The sequence below is a fragment of the Colletotrichum acutatum genome, assembly GCF_030867785.1.
Source record: "Colletotrichum acutatum strain CBS 112980 chromosome Unknown BDZ83scaffold_4, whole genome shotgun sequence".
NCBI classification, from domain to species: domain Eukaryota; kingdom Fungi; phylum Ascomycota; class Sordariomycetes; order Glomerellales; family Glomerellaceae; genus Colletotrichum; species Colletotrichum acutatum.
Window position 1 is genome coordinate 153,949 of NW_026848998.1, and position 20,213 is coordinate 174,161.

A 20,213-nucleotide genomic window follows, 5' to 3' on the forward strand; every position below is an offset into this window, starting at 1 on the left:
GGCATGGGCCACGAACCTCTGATCAGCCAATCGACTGTCTTCGGGCCATCTCCGACCCACCCCCGTTCTCTCGATCCAACCAAGTCCGGCCCTTCTCCGCTCCAGCTCCTCGTGTCACGTGAATCCATCTGAACAGTCGGCCCAAGCTTGCCTTGTCCGCTGTACCTGTATCACGATACTTAAATCGAATTCACCAGTGATACTCGGACAAAAGGACATGAGAGAGCTCTAGACTTGCTGACCTTACATTACACTCCAGTTGAGCCTCATGCAACATTCCTCAAAAGATTTGCATCCGCCTCCGTTGCCCGGTGGAAACATGGCATAAGTTGGGGTAGGAATGTGTACCCCGCGGACTGTGAGACCCTTTCAATATGGCGTCGCTTCATCCGGACCAAGCTCCCCCAAGAACTGTCAACGGAGTTTCCGCCGCCAAGGCTCCCCATATTTGCTTTTTTTTCCTTTTTTTTTCTTTCTTCTTTCTTCTCTTTTTCGTCAGCCAGCGATGACTATCCAATTTCCCCAAACACTCAACTCTCATTCCTCCTCACCCCGCAACACCTTTGATATTCAGTAATATCGCGAAAGAGTTGTCCAACTACATCAAGAGCACTACTTGCCACCATTGTAGTCAAACTAGGAAGCTCGGAAAGCAAATAACATGGATGGTCCTGATGGTCCTGATATCGCAGTACACAAGTTTATAGCGGACAACGCTCTTCAACATGTTGGAAGAGGAGTGTTGTTCTTCACCCCCCCTTTCCGCCCTCTGACGGCGTCAATGAGGAGGCTCTGGTCAAGACTTCGAGACTGTTGTCAACCATTTGTCAACCGCAATACCTCATTTTCTAGTTTTTGCCTGATTTAGGTTGTTTCAGGTCGCAGACATGATGGAGAGCATTTCCTAATGAGTCGACGTCCTCGGGATCCGAGGGAAGAAAGTAGCCTGGCTTACACGCACAAAGCTGGTAGATCCAATACACCAACTTACTGAATAATACTCACAAGTTGTATGGTAAACTTTATTGTGCTCAGGCTACTTTGTTGTTTTGAAAGGTAATGAAAACACTCGAGTTGGTCCAGTTGTAAAATTTCACTTTTAACTTTCTCTCAACCATGGTTGATGATGCCCTAACAATCTGGCGCTCGTCTTTGCCAGGAGTGATATCTTTTGCACCGTCGAGTCATTGATCGCAAGGATCTCTCACACTGTTGATTAGTTAGGTGTCTAGTTGAATCCATACCAAGCGTTCTCTTGTATTCTATCTCATTGTATCGTGGTCCGCCATGAATGCCCGTAGCATCATGAATGAGCTGGATCGGGCGGTCCCTCGCTCTAAGTCCGTATGTAACTAGCTTGGATATTCCCATTCGACGAGTCAGTCACCAGCATTCATGAATGTGGTTATTCAAACGGCATCTTGATAGCTTTGGGATCATCATAGGCGAGGCCTGTCAACTGCATCGTATTTGGTCCACCCATGACGCTCAGGGCATCTATCCAAATTCAATCATTTCTTGGGTCATGGCTCAAGTTGGGCCTATGAATAACCAGGTTTCCATACGTACATCGTGATGCCCTTAGGCCACTCAGTATCTCGTGGGCCTCGGGTGTCTGAGTGACTTCTTATCGCCTCTATAACCATGAAGTCTGAGATGTGTCTAAACCCAAAGCCGTCAACTCCAGGTGGCGTGCGAGTAGTAAAGCTGCGAGACATGTCACATCGTCTTTGCGTTCAGTTAATACAAAGAACGAATTGCACACGACTCAACTGAGATCCAGGGATGGCTTCCCGTACTGAAGCATCAGGTTGACAGGCAATTGGCCCGCGACCAATGGCCATCAGCCTGTCAGAGTGAGATGCTCCAGGGCAGACGATTGAAACCTACCTCAACGACTCTTAGTCCATGGCAACATCTGAACATCAAAACGACCAGACTCGTCGCTTTGATGGCATGATTCTCGCAAACTTAGCTATGTATAAGGGACCTATGTTGTATAGGTTGATTCATTTGCAGAGTAATAACGCGAATATCCAGTCGTCAAGTCGGTGCAAGTCAACACTCAGCTGAAAATGATGACCTTGCCCCAAGCATGTAGTCAACTCGCAGTACAGATTTGAAGGGGCTCCAAGAGCACCAACAATTTGCATCGTATGAGTGGACCTTACACGGGAACATGCTACGAGATGTGATATGTCAAGGAGCTTGGCACCAGAGTGCGGACTGAAGGTATCACTCAGGCATTCGTAACTGTGACACTCTTGGGAGGACAAGATCACCATCTCCTGACATATCTATAGAAGAAAATATGTCTATTTGGTATGTTCCAGAGGCCTTGTTTGTGATGAAAGGGTCTTCTCGCATAGCAAAGTCCTCTTCCATCGCCATGCATGCTAGCTGTGATCTGTCGACTGTGGTGTGCTATAAACCATTCATTGGCAGTCGTCGAGAAGATATCCGTAGAGGGTCTCAATCCCGCGGTATACATAGATCCAGATCCTTATGGGTGTTTTCAAGAGCCACAGCGATGTTTTTGTTCATTCAGCGACATGTACCCTACCAGGCAAGGCGGTCGATATGGAATCTCATCATACTCACAAAACTCCTCTGTAACTGCCTCACCCGGTAATGACCAGAGTGCAGCTAGTATGAAGGGGTCCAATTACAACAAGTACTATAGCATTATGGAAGTAATGCTAAGCCCGGAGACTGGCTATCTACATCACGAGGCCACATTCAATGGGGCGAGGTTGGCATGAGAGCCTCTCAAGAGAAGAACACTATGGCAGTGCATTAGCACATACACGAAGATGATGAACAAGAAGACTCTATGTAAGAGAAAGTGTGTAGACTTGATTCTCGAGTACATAGCTACTGCTTCCCAGTTCATTCTCTCGTCTTATAGATTTCCAACGACGACCTTTATATTCGCCCCGATCGTAGAACGCGAAGGATGGGAAAGGTGAATTCATGAAAGTCTCACATCTTCCTCCCCAGCTAGCCTTGACGAGAATCATGATTACAGCTATGGGACAGACCTGGCATTTGGCTATCTGCTTGAGCTCATTCAGATCATAGGACTATTTCTCAGGAACCCCATGATTGGTGGGGGCGTGTGTCAAAGGAGATATAAGGATGTAGTCCATAGTTACAAGGGCGCCTTGCCCTGCGCATACGAGGCATATCGTATCTTCCTAGTAAGATGCGTTGTGATTAATCCAATCATGTTACCCAAACTACTGCTTGTGAACGTCTGCATTTTCGTAGTGTAACTCAAGATGGAATCTCACTCTCTCGTCTCTTACGCTCGGCCACAGGAAAGGGGGGGGACTTGGAACAGATAGAACACCCTAAACATTCTCAAAGGCAAGAAAAAGTTCACCTCAGTAAGCTACGTCTCTTGGAAATCATGCTGTGAACGTGCCTCAAACCCACAGCCTGTCTTCGAGTAGACTATGGGCGCACTAGATCGTTGGCCTTCAACCACTCCACTACCCAGCCAGCTTGTACTGACCTGTCGACTTAGACGGACGCCGCCTGGATGGTGAAAGGGATGGAGTCGGAATGGCATGTATGCGCTTCGATTTTGGTGTGTTATGTGTATATACGGGATGGACAAAAAGGCGTATACGGGATCGTCAAGCAGTAGGCGAAAGTGAAGAGCAATATGCCGTTTCCCCATGGAGCTCGCTTTTCTTCTCTCGCTTAATCATGTGCCATGCCCAGTTGCATGATCTATATCATTTCAAGGTAAGTTGAACTCGCAGGGTTGCCTCGAAAGGGGAATGGGAGCTTGGCTGTTATGCAGATTAGGGTATCTGGCGAAATGCTCTCAACCAGCATCTTCAATCTGTCGCTTAGGTGGGTCATGGGGGCTATTGTCACCAATGGCCTTTGTGACTCCGAATTATCCATCAGCTAGCTGCAAAGCTGATCATGGTTCCCATAGCAGAGTCGAGCGGACGTGGATGTAGCCCCTGAGGCTTCGCACACTATACACACCTCTTTGCTGGTCCAGAGCTTGATCTGTAGTATCGTAAGTACATTTCCAAGACCACAGCAACTCTGCCGTTCTGCGATCTTGCCTGCTGACTTGCAGCCTGTGAGCTCTCAACTTACATTTGACTTTGCTCTCACATTTACGAAGAACGATATATGTATCTTGGCAGCAGTAGTAGAGTTCACCGGACATACACAATCTCTATTCTTTCAAATTTGTTCTTAGTGCGCTTTAGATAGACCGCTCAATCTTTACGCTGGACGTTCAACTCTTGGGGGCAGTGGGTTGTTGATAGAGTCACAAGACTAGGTCTTCGCGACTGTTGCCATTCACAGGAACACGCCAAGATGTGCTATACCCTCCGACGTATTACAAACGTAGCCAAAATCTCCGAACTACCAGATAGATGACATTACAAGGGCCACATTTTGAATGCTAATTTCGTCCTAAGAGCCGTTCACCTCTACCTGTACTCCCCTGCAGATCACTGGGCAGAACGGGCTGAATACCACGAGAAGGCCCAATATTTACGGGCCTATGCTCCCATCTCAAGTCAGTCTTTTGAATTCATCTAGAGCTTCGACGTCAGCCTCATCACACGATTTTAGGACCAACTCTCGTGATTCATAATAGTGAAGCTTCAGGTGCATATGTCTACCCCTCCGTTCGGCAGCATCGAATTGTCATTACGATCAGCCTGGGCACTTTGAGCTTAAACAACTGACTCTCGATTATGAGATAAAATCAGAGTCAACTAAGTCATCAAGGCATGAAAGGATCTGGGATTGCGTGGGCAGACGAGGTAGCGCCAAGCGCCGTCACATTGAATGTCAGGGAGGTAAAACTTGCCGGAGGATTGTAACCGCGCCCATAACAGCGCTTGCAACTACTCTCAACGAGGGCTTGATAACAACGACTCAGGACCCTAAGTGTCGCAACTCGGATTTCCCCCATTCTTTACATGGCGAATTGGACATCAATACGTCACAAGAAGTTGTGATTTCCAGATATAACTGGAACCAACTACGTCAATTGAAAAAAAATCTGCTGAACCGTTATTCTAACGTCATATTCACACCATCATTACGTTCAAAAGACGTACTGAGTCGCAACTGACCGACAACGTGTGGAGCTGTTCATGTAGATGCGTGGAGCTACTACCAACCTTAAAAGTTGTGAGTGTGTGGTCGGTGGAGTTGTATTCTCCCGGACAGAGCACCGACTTTTTGGCAGGGTTGAATGACTTGTCAACTCTCAAGGGAATTGACTAAGGGGATCGATCTAGCTGGTCCCTGAAAATCCTGACAAGAGCTCTTTGCCTGCCGGTCGCACACTGCTACATAGTTTGCCCTACTGCTCAGTGCCTTGCTGCCCATTAATATCTCGTATTTATCTTCGGTGGAACTATGACGCAAGCCCCGGGAGGTTGGCTGTTTCTCCCTCCAAAACGGGCAGGGACATCGTCTCTTACCGACTCAGGCACCGCTTGGTCAGCCGTCCCGTATCCGATGGGGAGCGCTGTACGGAACCTTTCCCGACCTTCTCGAAGCCCCTCCTTCACGCTCCCGAGCCGTGCCAAGACCGGGTACCCTCCGTTCCGCCTGCGCTTTCTGTGACGAACCTCTTGCACCTGCTGTTAGCTGCATCATCGTGGTACGATACACAATAGCCGTTTGTTGCGTCTGTTGCTACTGTACCATCCTGCGAGCAAATTGCTTTCACGAACTCTTCCGGAGCTAGGGCCCTTGGAGATAGCTGTGATAGAAAGACCTGACCATTGCCTTCGCTGCTAGGGGGGGTGAGAGAAAAGTCAGTGAGCCGGCAACCTCCAATTTCGGCAATAGAAAGCATTTCCCTTCCACGACACAGGCACGATTGCCTGGATGACTTCTGACCGAGATGCAACCGTCATGGATAGACGGCAAACATTACACCGCTCGAGGGACAGGTTTTTCCTTTTGACTCTGCAGCAAAGGTCGTCTTACTGGCTGATCGCGATCCACATCACAGCGTGTAGGTTATGTGTATCTCAGCGCACTGCACAAAATCTATAGCACACGGTAGGCTTTCGGTCTCGCCGAAAAGCTTTAGGAGTTGAGAGTTCGGGAGGTTAGTTGGCAACGAAAACACAAAATACCTATCGATAAAGCAGAAATACGATCGAGAAAGGTTCCTACACCGGCGAAACAAGTTTCCTGACTGTCGCTTTCAGTTCGTGGCGCAGCAAGACTTGCTTTAACGAAACTCTGAACTCTCACAGAGAGAAATGTAACCACAACTGCTTCCAAGACTTCTTATTTGGTGACCATGCATTTCTTGACAGCCCAAAGACAAAATTATGGGATTTACAGAAAGTTCAGAAGCAGGACGAAATTTACACCGTCATTAGCTTAGTTGTCGCACTCGGAAAGGCTGTATAGGTACGACAGGACAGCTAAATGGCCTCCAAAGCTAGTACTTTAAGCTTTTCGGTCTTTGAAATAACGCTTTACGGGCTTTGATCAAGTGACACATGACGATGTTTGACACGCACGCACACCTTCCCGTACTTGACTACACCACCATGGTGTTTTAACCTTTTGGCAGCTGCACGCAATCCCGCTCCAGTTTCCACGAATACTGTCCCGGCTGGCACGACTCTCGACCACGGATCCTACCCAGAAGTAGGAAGCTTCCATCGAGGGACTCGCCTCTTGGGTGGCTTATGCTCCCTCGCCTCTCCCAAAGGGGATTCCGGGCAACCCCAAAGCCCGCCCACTTCACGACCTCAGAAGAACTGTTCCGTACGGGAAGCGGGAGGGAGCTGAGTGGTAGCTTCCCGAAAGAGACAAACCTGTCGCAGCTGTCAGGTGGATGTCATTGCTTAGGTTACGTTTGAATTCCGCAGTCAATACAATGCTTGCAACTCTCGTATCGGAGAAAGTGCGCCATGACCTAAGTGTTCCATCAGAGAAGACCAGACATCTAATATCGAGCTTGTTTGGCGATATAACATGTCTTGGCATAGGGAGTTCAAAAAGGACAAATTTGCAATGGGCAGGCAATTGATTTGATTAAATCGAAAGCTTGTTCAGTGAAGAGACTGGGAGCAGGGCTCTTGCAAAGATCAAGGGACTCACTCTACGGATACACGTGTAAGGCACGGTACGGTCAACGCCCGATACACGAACCGCAATTTTAGGTTTATAGAGGGGTGTCACGTACGGAGATGCCACTCTCGAGATGTGTCATGAGGTCCTTGTACACTCGTCCTGACCCTACCTGCATACGTCAATCAGGATATGGCCACTCTCTATTGATACACGTGGAAGCACGGGTGAGCAACGGCCGGGCACACAAACTTGGACGTCCACACACCATCTCAGCTACCGTTCCACGGTGCTCAGTGGGGATCGATCCCGGGAATCTTTCCGCCCGGTCCGCACGCAGCCACTTGCGAATCGTGGGCAGCAGCGTCCCATGATGTCTGTTTGACGACATTTCTGGGCAGAAATTTCCAGACGACATGAAACAAATCTATCTGATATTTTTTCCTTCCTTTTCTTCTTTGCGAAATGCCATGTTCGCTTCGGGACATATTACGATTACGGTAATTCGTCCAAAGGTGTCCCAGAGCCAAAGGAGTAATTCTGGGCAACTCAGCAACTCGTGACAACCCTTTTAGGTTATTGCACCAACCAACAACAAACTCTCTTCTATTTTTTTTGGCCCTTTGTAAGCAATACGTACCTGAAACCAACCGTGCCACGCTTCTGGAAGCTTGCCATCCTGGGCCACGCCCCGAGAAACGAGTCAGAGGGCGGAAAGGCTTCACTGTCAGGGCTCTCGCCTCAGTAAACATCAAGCTTGAGCAGAAAAAGGCGTGCTCGGGATTGCCTCGGAAAGGAAAGCCATGGGGGGCCCGCCCGATGCTATCGTCGGACCTGGCCCGGTTGCTGATTCAGACGACAGCCCACCATCGCCCTGGAACTTCTGATTGTTGGTACTGCAGTCGGAGGTAGACCGTTTCTATGCGTAACAAACGGCGGGTCTTCTCGTTAGTCATTGCGGAATGGGCCGCTGGGACGCTTGATAATCATATACTGCGTAACGAGGTCCATTCCGAGGCTCTTCCTGACTCGAGTCCGAGGTTCAGTATCGCAACATCTGTGCCAATTCTAGTAGGGTTACCATCTCAGGCGGAGCAGCCACGGCAGCCTGGAAACCGGGGTGTACCAATCAGAGCTACCCGTCTCTTCCAGCTCTTGGAAATGGCACCCGGCCGGCAACTCATAGCCATGTGGAATCATGGATCGATTGGATGCAGGGATATGTGTACAATTTCTTGAAGTATCGGATACGATGCACGATACCCGGCACTAAGTGGACCGAACGTTGAATGTTGCACATATCGCAAAAAGGACGAAAGGAAGGGGTGAGTACGAATTGGGATAACGAGTCGCAAGATGTGCGTAAAGTGGACGATTTGCAGCATGCCGCCAAGGCATTGTCTCCGTACGGTTTAAACTTCCAGACCTCGGTGAAGGCGACGGACACCGGTGTTGGAGGAGGCCTTTGGACACAGACGCCAAGAAGGTTGGAAAAGTTCGAGAAAAAGTCTATGTGAAAAAACTATCGCGGGGTCCTGACTCCCGCGTTAGCCGCGGAGGCCACGCCTAAAAAAGGTGTTGGAAGAAAAAACCTCACAAAATAGACCATCCGAACTATCGAGTTATGTGCCTGTGTCATCGAATGCTAGCATTCAGAGAGCTGCAAGTCACTCACTTCTCTGAGCACTCATCACTCTCTCTCTCTCTATCACACACACACACACACACACGCACACACACACGCTTTGACAAACGCACACCCACCCACCGACCCACCCACACTGATCATCCTTACGTTCACCCCTTCGCCCATAAGTCAGCTACCACCAGGATGTATGCATCCGATCCAAGTAGACGCCAAGCAAAATATCCGTGGTGGGGGTGGCATCGTACCAGGGGACCCAGATGTCCAGAGGGTCTCGCCATGAACCACGAACCGGACCCGAAGTGCGCCAACGGGTTCGGAGGAGCTCGGGGTGCCGAGCCTGCTGGTGGTGCACGTCGTGGCATTATTCAATTACCAACCAACAGCATATCGTGCGACTGAAAACCGCTAGACCGTAAAATGTAAGCTGTTTGTAATGTAAAATCATGAAAGCATCCTGACTTTTCAGCCCGGCGAGCCCTGGTGGGAATTTGACTTTAGCATCCCTGACGACAAGCACTCGTACTTGTATCGCAAACCTTGTCCGTAGAAGACCCTTCTGCCTGCCGGGCCCCGCACGGTCGTCGCAAGCGCGCTCTACACTACCGGGACCTGGACTGGGTTGAAGGGTCCTTAAGAAAGTTTGCGCTATTGATATCCCTCCAATTACCCTGTCTGAACGGAGAGATCACCGTGATCACCTGCTGCCTGCAAAGTTTGGTCGTACTTGAAGCGGTCAACAAGGCTGAACTGAAACACCAATAATGAACGCTCGATGATTCGGTTGAATCATTCGGTAGAATTCTGAGTTTATCATGGTGATATAAGAAACTCCCAAGCAGCAATATCGAAGCCATGGCAGCCCGGGATCACCGACCTCTCCGCCCACCGTCTTCCGGGTCTCGGGGACGGAAGTGCGGTCGGTTGGTGGAATTGGACAACGGCGGCGGCTTGAGCTATAGGCGGCAATCGGGGCTGATAAGCCTGAACCTGGCGGTCCTTGTTGGTCCATGACACGTTCATGTTTGAACTCCATGGCGATGCCAGGGTGGTAATGCCAATGCTGATCGGACCTAAATCCGATGAATGTCCACCTGGATAATCTTCGGGCTCACTCCGAATCTCTCGTTTCCTATTCGATATGACGAAGCGCGGTCCAAAGTTTGGCAGAAAACCTGATTACTGATATTTGTTGCGATAGAGTTTGTATTGAATTATCCGGTTGCCTGGTACAGTAACTGTGAACGTTGGATGGAATCATTGATAGTTGCATCATCACCACGTACAAAGATGGGAGAAAAGGAGAAACTACTGCCAGAGAAACACCGAGGACTTCTACGAAGCTTTGGACGGAGGATGGCGCAGCCGACCTATCGATACTCCGAGGTGTCACGGAGCTTGAGCCATTAGGTAGCTTCCAAAGTGGAAGCCCCTGTCCAACACCCTGGACGAATTGCCTGTAGCCCTTAACCCAGAGGAGATCGTGGGGCAAAACAGAGATCCTAAGGGAAAGTAGTGCGTATTCGTAGGCAAACCTTTCCACTCGAGGGATCGCATCAGTTCTAAGGCCTGCTGACAATTTATTTAATCACCTAATACGATTTTAAGTTAAGATGGCCCTCGTAAATTTGATGCGAGCGAATGGGAGAATATCGCAGCGATGTCTGAGGCTAACACATTCCGCAGATTGACTTTTAATGAGCGATGAATCCAATATGTTGGTTCCAGACCACTCGAAATTTCTGCCTGTTGTTGGAGCCAAGAGGACGGACTAGTCAGTGCGAGTGATTTGTGATGGCGGTGAAGTTATCATGGGGTGTTTAAGACACAGCATGCGTAGGAAGAGTAAAGTTTGTTGCTTGTCGCAGACACCTTCGTATCTGAGACTGACCCGGGCCGACTTCCGAGTGATGAGATGAGGTCGGATACCGGCACCAATCTTTTCCGAGGATACTCACGTGATCAATACGCCACCACATCAATAGCCACATCTCTGACGGCATGTTCCGCATGCTGGTGCCGCCTCTACCGGGTACCCACGACACAGCTGGGCAGTTCGTCGGAAGAGCTCCATTTCTCGTCAGATTTTTTCAACATCCAGGGTCAAAGACGCGAGAACCAACGTGACTTTCGCCGCGCGCGTAAGCCACCGAAGCAGCATCCGCACTGATCAGTACGACCGAGCCTTTCTGCGAACTTTTGGGCTGACTGTGTGCGCACACCGACGACTGGAAGCTTCGGCGACGACGGTACCATCGGAGACCGGCGCATCGGAGGCAAAACACACTTTTTGTCGTCATTCACGCGGAGTTTACGGCGCTTCGGACCCCAACCTTCCAACAGAAATTCCGTTCGCACGCAAGCTCGATAAGCCCGGCGCGTCTCCATCGCAACCCATCACTCACGACCGACCTTATCACCTTGACTGAGTCGAGACATACCACAACAAGCCCTAAGAACCAACGACCTGTGTTAAGGGGCTATTGGCGTAACCGTGCTAGCCATCAAGATGATGCGACCAGCTTTCCGATTGGCAACCATGCCGCGCCGTGCGATACCGGCAGCGAGACAAAATGCAACAGAGGCACTGTGGAGGAAGCAGTTCACTGCGCCAACGAGAACTTTCAAGACGACACCACCGCGAGCAACATATCCAAGACCTGGCGCATCGCAATCCCAATTTCGCTGGTCGCAAAGTCAGACTTCAAGCTGGATCACGTCTCGGCTCGAAACGATCTTCCGATCATCACGCCGGACGTTCCGGTTCTCCGCTAGGCAGAGCAACTCGGCAGACGGTGCTGCCAAGGAATCGCTTTCGCTCAGCCAAAGGTTGAAGAAGCTTTCGCGCGAATATGGGTGGTCGGCTGTTGGCGTGTATCTGGCCTTGAGCGTTCTGGATTTTCCCTTTTGTTTCCTGCTCGTGCGGATCGTTGGAACCGACCGGATTGGTGAGCAATATATGCGAGTCTAAGTGTGGTGAGTCAGTACTGACGCATAGGCTGTAGGTCAACTGGAGCACTGGGTAGTGTCCCACGTCCAAAAAGTGATCCCTGATTCAGTCAAGACCTGGTGGACCGAATACAGAGCCGCACTCAGCAAGGCCGAGACCGAGCAGCTGGGAAACAACGACATCAGCGATGCAGTTGAGAAGGCGACCTGGGGAGTTGAGGAAGCTCAGCGCGCCAACAAAGCGGAAGCCAGTAAGTCGACACGAACTGCAACACGAGAACTCCTACAATAGAGGGTTGAGAAGCTCCACGAACTGACTATGTTGTAGGCTTGGGAACTCAGTTGGCTTTGGCATATGCAATCCATAAAAGTTTCATCTTCCTCAGAGTGCCTTTGACCGCCGCGGTTACGCCAAAGGTTGTCAAGGTGCTCAGATCATGGGGATGGCAGATCGGCAAACGGCGGAGCAAATAAGCCGAAGTCTGGGGCCCGTCCAGCCTCCGCTCGGCTGGTGGGTCGGAGATCCTGGGATGCCGGGCACCTCCTTAATGTATTATCAATTGAACGAGACGCTCGCCTTATTCTCGGGATTGGCGTGCGAATCGGTCCTGGTTTTTCTTATTGACGACTTATAGACCCACTCACCATTTAGACCAGCATGGCAGCATCCAACAGCGTTCCGCAATGGTTGGAAACTTTGTGCCGATATGTGTATAATACAGTTGGCTTGGCTGAATAGAATTTGCTTCGATACAAAGTGCTACCGGAAATGCACGGCATGATGACCAACAGACGGCACTATTTGTGTTTTCGCATTGTAATCGACGCTGGGCTGTCAACGAGCCGTGACTCCCGAGTGTGTGGGAATGATCCAAAGTTTTGCTGAATCTTGCCATCGTCGAAACATCATGCCCGAAGTCAAGGGCCCGGAGAGGGCCTTGGCGTGGAGACTTGAACGGATGAAAGAGTTGTTGACATCCAGCGGATACAAGACAAGCGAGGAGCAAAGCGTCGTCCAAGCGCATGTAGCAAACAGCGCTACTGAATGTTCTTCCGGGCTTCGAGAATCATGCTCGATTCATGGTTCCCGAACTAAGAGAGACCGCGCTTCAGTCTCGGTGGCGCGCACAGGTCTGTGGTCGAGCACCAAACGTCAAAACCCCACGGCCGAGCTACTGCCTCAATTGAACCGACTCCGCGAGGGGATTCCCAGCCGGTCATGATATCCCAGATTGATAAGGTGACGCAGGTCTCCGGCACGGCCACGGCTTTACTGCGGCGTAGTTGGACCAAGCACCGGGTGGTGATGGTGGCTGCTGGTCATAGTGGGCAACGGAATGTGGCCGATTGAAGGCTCGTTGACCGGGCCTGGCCACGCGATGGTGAGAGCTTTGGTCGGTGGCCGCGATGTGCTTCCCGTCGAAGCCGACCCGCCCACAATCTCCCGAAGTCTGTAGAGCCATCCAGACCCTTGAGATGAATCTCTACCCCGTGAGCGGAAATCGAAGTGCGGAACGGTGCCACGGCACTGAATGGGGTGGCCTCTTGCCTCGCTTTGCCTTGCCTATCCGCGACTCGCCTCTTGACCCCCCCTGGAGACTCTCACATGGGTCCTGACGGTGATGTCTTCAGTTAACTCTCCACACTCAAGAGCTGAAGGAGCATAGAGTTTGCTGGCCACCTCAATAACGGACGAGGGGTGCTTCTCATTGCTCAGTCCGAGTGGGTTGCTCAACGATGGAATCCGGTTCACCGCCGCCTGACCGGGACCTGACCGTCTACCTCAAACGGTAGAACACCCACAGCATCCCTCCCTCACGTCTGCCGTGGCACTGTTGGTTCCTGCTTGTCAGGCCTCTGCATGATCACCCAGCCCGGCTCCGTACTTCTCCAGAATTTAAAGTTCTCGGTCTTCTAGAAAGAGGGCCAGGGCAGCACGTCCAACCGGTGGAACAGGTGGGAACCGGTGGGCCATCGAATCCTGACTCGCCCCAGTTTTTCACGGAGCAGAACCCTTCTTTCTGACTTTTGTCGTCGGTCGTTGTCAGCGATGAGTGAGATGGGGTTTCCAAAAATGATAACCATGTGGAAGCCACACAAGCTGTCTAGGTTTTGGATCAAAACTCTGTTTCTTACGCGGGGCCTGGGGGGTCCCCAGCAACCTCGGGATCTGAAGTTGGCCTCCCCCTACCTCACACTACCCTCGGCCCCTTCGCCCATCACTGATCAGTACTCCATTCAGGTACCTCACGGTCAGCCTTCACTACTGCAACCTCTGCCAAAACCGTGTCGAACCAAGCCGTCTACCTGTGCCGTTCCGTGCCTGGACAACTGGCTGATGCTCTGGCCCGGATGTCTCGTGCCATGCAGACCGGCGCACCCCAACTCCGCTTGACCCCCATCACCAAGCCGCCTACCTGTGCCGTTCCGTGCCTGGCACATCCGGAGCTCACCATAGGTGCAAGGCAGGCAGGGCGGTGGAATTGTGGACAGGCAGGCCAGAACAGACGATGGTCGATCCACAACCGGTCCGGAAAAGCCGCTGCTCAGAAACAAACTCTGAATGGGGGTGAATGAAGGTGGACGGTCTGCGGAGGAATGCCAAAGATGAGCAACAGCAGGCCCCCTGTGCCGGACCAGGCGCAGCTCTTCAAGTCCAGCCTCTGCCTGGCACACCTGCGGTGCTCATCACTGCTGTGATGCTGTTTTGCCTTTCGGAGGAGCGACTAGCATTTTCCCAACTGGGACACACCTCCGTGGTGAGCGACCGACGCTCAGTTGTCAGGTCTGTTTCACGACAATCTCGACTGGCCCCAGGAGTCGTCATCGTAATTCCACGGTTTACCTCGTTATTGAATAACGAAATTTGCATCGCCGTTGGAGGACCCGGTAGCGTTGGCGCCGTCGTCGAGACCGCGCGGGCTCTCGGTCAAAGAATAGAGACTCAAGAGTATTGCGCCATCTGATATCCGTAGTGCTACGGACGTATACCAAAAAAGAGACCCTCTTGCATGCTTCCGTGGTAGGTGTTCTTCAGCCCTTTGGGGCACCAGCCACTCCGCAATATTCGGGACTAACACATAGATCTGGTCGAACGCTGGCGGGCTTACACAGATGCTCTTGCTTTGCCACAAAGACCCAGCAGGCTGGTGATGATTATCAAGCTGTCCATTGGCGGTGGCTCGGGGTTTTCCTGCAATCCTTGCGCTCCAGATAGCGCGTGCTCTAGCACCTAGCAATCTAGCAGCAAACGGGCCTATGGCACTTGCGGGGCCCGAGACGTCGGCTAGATCAGAGATCGAGAGCCGCCCCGGGAAGAGTAAGGGGTCAAGGCAAGCTAATACCGTTACATACAAGCACTGAACGAGTACGTAGCTACTGGTATTCTGTCTGCTACGGCGGCCCAAGGTGTGGCACCATTCATTCTAGGCTAAGCGACGGAGATGTTGACTAAGTGCGGTAATGGATTCGAGGTTTCGTAGGGAAGCTAAGGCCCCATTCTGATTACTTCTCCGCTGTCGAACCTCATGCCCTAGACACTGTTGGACCGTTCCCAAGAGCCCAGCCCAGGGCGGAAAGACACAACCTAGAGGGAAACTCCACAGTGGGTTGGTTGTAGGGGTTTGCCGTTGCGTGGTGATTTTGAGAGTCACTGAGAGCCGGGGGCCCAAATGGTCAAATAACAGGGAGCTAGTGAAGATCCTACAACTCCAGCTTTACGAACCGGCCAATCTCTATCGTGAGTTGAGGTCAATGTCTAGATGACGAGAGTCAGGTAAGGCGGTGCTTTCAGCCTTTCAGCGGAGTGCCGGCAAAGAGGCTCCAGTCTCCAGAGACTATTCAGGGTCCGCGTAAAGGCAAATTTGGACAACAAATATGCCAAAAAGGGACGAATAGGCTCCATACATCGAATAGAATTATCGCAACGGTCCAATGATAAGACAGGCACAGAGAGCTTTTTTTTCTCCCTCAATTACTGGACGTGCGGGGGGCCAGTTGTACACTATCTACAGCAGGTAGCTGTACCAGTTTAGTGCTCAAGTAGCAGGGCGGTACGGGTTGGAGGATAGCTGGGGTAGCTCTCTCAGAGAGTTTACAACGGAATGTCGCAACTTCGGGGTTCCCTGCTTAGAGTGACCTTCGCTGCAACGCCACAGCGAATGGGTCAGCGTCGTGCTGGGCGTGAGGCGTTGATGATCGCACGCATGGGGCTGGTCTCGGTCAACGACCGAAAGCAAGCGTGACAGTCGCTGGGCCCGGTTGGCACGTTGGGGCATGTCGAACAACAAGGCTATGAAAGGGCCGAGATGGTTAAAAATGGGTAGCAAGTTCGGTGCCAGCGCGGGAGATAGAGGCGGAGGATTCAATTAGAGAATGATGATAATCAAAAGAGAGTTTGTATCAAGGCAGGGCCTCGTCTGACTCTTGATGAGAAAGGCCTATCCATACGGAGTACATCCATCCAACAACGGGAGTCTTGCCCTATTCGGGAGCCTGTCCTGGAGGATCGGAGTTGCCATGCCTCGGGATGAGGTTATACAACATCTCGGACGGGAGGCGAAGAAGGGGCGCTGCGACGATGTTGGCGGGATGGCGCAAACAACGGGAGTCACGAACAGGAAAAAGAAAAACACTGTAAAACTTAGATATTCTGGAGCCATGACGATGTTGTTGCCCATCCCGATCCACACACAACTGCACCCAGGCGAAGGACAGAGGGTGCTGTGGGCAGCAGAGCGGGAAGGGCGAAAGGGAAGGGATGGAAGCTTGGCTCTCAGCCGTCGTTCGATCGTAGGACCACTCCCCCTAAGGAGGGGGGAAAAATCCCAAAATCCAGTCCAAGTTTCCCCATGGTATTCCGTCCCGCGAGTCGCCAATCCCGGGTCGGAAGTCGGCTCGCTCCCTCCCAGCAACTCGGAAAGATAGAGTTTACTGTAAAACAAGGCACTTCGCTGTCCATGCAGGCAGCAAATTTCCACATTCCTTGCGGCGTCACCTCCCTCGCACTTCAGCCCGAGAGAGACGTGTACCGTAGTTAGGCCAAGGTGCCCCTCACCTTTGTGCTCCGTGGGGTGAGGGTGCAGGAAAGAAAGGGTTGTATCCGTAGTCTGTACGGATAGATGCCAGGACATGACCAGGGTGAAGGGTGGAGGGAAGGCTTGGCGATAGCAAGGGGAAAGCTACGAATACCTACGGCTACGGCTACGGGATACTCAAGGGGTCGGTTGACCTGACTTAGACAACCTTGTCGTCAAGAAGAGAACAATACGCTGACAAGCTGATTAAATACGACGCAATGGAGAAGGAGGGAAAAGACACTCCTCATCCGAGAGGAGCACTGAGCGTTAACCGCGCACGTACCTTGGACCACCACCATTTATACATACAGATACACACGCTTTTCTACACAAGGGAACGGAGGCGGACGGGTATCCTGGCTCGACAGATCCAGTGGACTGGAAGCTGGGAGGTTTTCTGGTCCCGTGCCGGTCCCTTGTGGCTACAGACTGATGGACGGGGGATGGATGGGAGGGCCCTTAGTGCGAAAGATGCTGCACGAGGGGGCCAAAACGGAGAGAAACCCCGTAGTCGAGAATGACACAAACGGGATATCGATATGTACGTACCGCATACAACTACGACTCCCGGCTGGCAATCAGACAATCAAGCAATCAACCGCGACGCGGGCGGCCCCCAACCTCCAGTGATTAGCACGCTATGGTGTCATAGGGCCAGGGATGAGACGGAACATGGCAGATCCTTTTCTCTTTTTGTGAATGTTTTCTCTTTCACCGTTCGGGAGTATTACATCTGATACTTGACTGTCAGACTGTGAATCATGGTCATCTGCAGCATCCCGTCAAAAATGTGAGGCATTGAGACGGTTCGTTCCCCTGCGAGACCTGAGAGAAATAGATGTGATGGCTTGTCAGGCAAGACATGGGCACGAAGTGAGAACAAGGGACCCAGTAAGGTGCCCAGAGTCCGATACGATACCGACTTGTGCTACGGCAGGCAACTTCAGGGCGAACATTCAGAGGATTCTAGTCCCTGTCCAGTGTCTGAAGAGGGATACACAAGCGTGTTTGCAACGTATTGTCTCTGTAATGTGGTTACGTGTATTCCTCTATGTACTGCTGTACTGGAGAGCATGCATATCGTTCCATTGTTGGTTCATATCCGTACATGGTAATGTTTTGCGCAAGGGCACCATGGGGATGTCTGTCTCCTTGAAGTGATGGATCATATCCTTGGACCCAGGGTATCCGCACTTTAAACTCCTCGAAATGTAGACTTACGTATGTTACGGAGCCCACCAGACCAGGACATCATAATGAAGCTTGGGATAGGTGCGAAGAGAAAAAGTCAGCTAGGCCGGACATGGCCTGGCAAGGCCCCCAAGATTAATTGTTTGGTTGTTTGATTGTTGAGAGCATGCTTTCCCGCGGCCCCTACGCATCTAGCGCAAAGAGAACGTTCTTTTTTGTCCTCGTTAAGCCCACAAGCCACAAGGAAAAGGTGTATATCCCGGTTCATGGGTCAGTGGGATGGGCGTCGCCGCATGGGGGTGAAGACGCGAGAAAGGCGCGAGGTGAAGGACGGATAGTGTGGAAAGGGTAAAGGGAGTGGAGGGTGGACATTGAGCCCAGAGGGGCGGCCGCCCGGTGGCTTGCCTGTCTTCAGCCTTCGGGCAACCGCACGTCTTTCTTTTCGCATGGCGGCACATGCTTTAGGGTGTAAGAGTTATTGCAATGGCATGGGATAGCTTCGAGTTTAGTTAGACAGTGGAAGGGTAAGCTCCATGGATGATACAGCGGGGAGTGCGTAAGTTGTATTCTAATTGTCTCCAAGAGGTCCATTCCAATCTCATGATTGACGATGGATCAATCATAAGCCCCCTTTTCTCGCGCGGTTGCCTGTATTCGTGCCAACCGCCCGCCCACCTTAGGCTTCATGATCTTCGGCCAAGGTCAAGACGTGGGAAAGGCTGAGGCAGAGTCAGAGCTAAGAAAGGCAAAAAAAGAAGAAAAAACCCCCAGGCCTCCGTACCTCGAGACAAACAGGAACCAAATCAGGCGTGAAAGCCTCCATTCCGGTGGTTATCGAGTTGGTAATAATGACAGGGCTCGGAATAAGGTTGCAATAGCTAGGACGAGTCGCAATTAACCGCCCAGCGTCAAGTCAATGGAAAGACAATTCAGCAAATCAGAGACGCCGGGTGCGTCTCCGTGTACGTACTCTGGAACGGGTACGGGTACTCGTACCTCCCTTACGTTTAGGGTGTATACAAAGTACATAGTATCCGTAGTCAGTAAGGTAGGCGAAGTAAGGTATCCATACTGGTAAGGTAGGTAGGTAGCCAGGCCCGGAGAGAAGGTAATATCGCTGAGCCAAGGCAGGTGATGAGCTGGGGTGTCTATGCGCCTATGCACCGCGGAGCGCAACAAGCGTAGTGCGGCTAGGTAAAGCGAGGTAAAGCAAGGTTGGAATGGACCATTCCGATGCCCCCTTGGAGTTTCCCGTCCCCTCGTCCACCGTTGGCTGTATTGGTAGGGAAGGTGAGAGTGAGATACCTACATGGCAAGGTAAGGTAGGTGAAGCCCGTAGCATCTGCTCCTGAATCTTGACTCTTGAGAGTCTTGGAGCCCTGAGCTCCTGACTACTGCAAGTCAGTCAATGTACACCAACATGACTAACGCACCCCTTGCCCGGGTTTGTAAAAGCGGATCCGGAACAGGTACGTAGTAGCTCGCCCATAAATCCGAACCCACCTTTTGCCTGCCCTGATGGACCTGATGGACCATTCCAAGGGCAAGAGTGACGCTGCATCAACTCCAGCCTCGTTCTGGTTGGTTCCTGACTCCCAAACTGCCATGTCGCTGGCCCTTTTCTCCCCTTCTCATACTGACATGCTCCTTGTCGACTTTTGCCATATCACACACATACACAACCAGTGTCACACAAGCACACGCTCAAGCGCACACACACACACACACACAATACACATTCTCGCACCTTGTCCTATGAATGTGCTTACTACCACTTGTCATACGCAGCCACATTCATTCTCCTGCCAGGCGACTGGCTACCGACACACCAACTCCTGCAACTAGACACTAGTGGCTGGAGTCTGATGGCAGCAGAACACTCGAGAGTCAGGAGTGTCATCTCAACGCCCTGTTTCTCAAACATGCTCGCTCCAAGACATCCTGACATACTCCCTTTTACAGCCACTGGGCAGTCTTTCTGCTCACAAGGAAATCCCTAGACAAACCTGCTCAATCGGTAGCTTTTCCATTTGCTGCAGTTGTTGCTGCAGCTTTGCCAGAGCAAGCCTTGCCCCCTTTTTTCTGCTCACCCACTTTTGCTAGGACGGCATCGAAACGATGAGGAGCATGCTTCTAGACCTTTTCTCTTGACTAACAATTACTAGCCTACCTGCGAATACCGTGGCGCAACTCAACTTGAAGCATAGGAGCCTGTCACCGTTCTTAGCCCGTAGGGATTTCGAACTATCGTCGGCCTC

The 20,213-nt window shown here is 51.5% G+C and overlaps 1 protein-coding gene across 1 annotated transcript; it reads left to right on the top strand.

The window, feature by feature from the left end:
• Window positions 1-11,077: 11,077 nt before the first annotated feature.
• Window positions 11,078-12,244, top strand: BDZ83DRAFT_290671 (peptide alpha-N-acetyltransferase Nat2). The gene is made up of 3 exons (XM_060502187.1): window positions 11,078-11,685; window positions 11,743-11,937; window positions 12,015-12,244. The coding sequence occupies exons 1-3, from the start codon at window positions 11,247-11,249 to the stop codon at window positions 12,158-12,160; spliced, it is 780 nt and encodes a 259-aa protein (XP_060371014.1). The 5' UTR covers window positions 11,078-11,246; the 3' UTR covers window positions 12,161-12,244.
• Window positions 12,245-20,213: the final 7,969 nt, after the last annotated feature.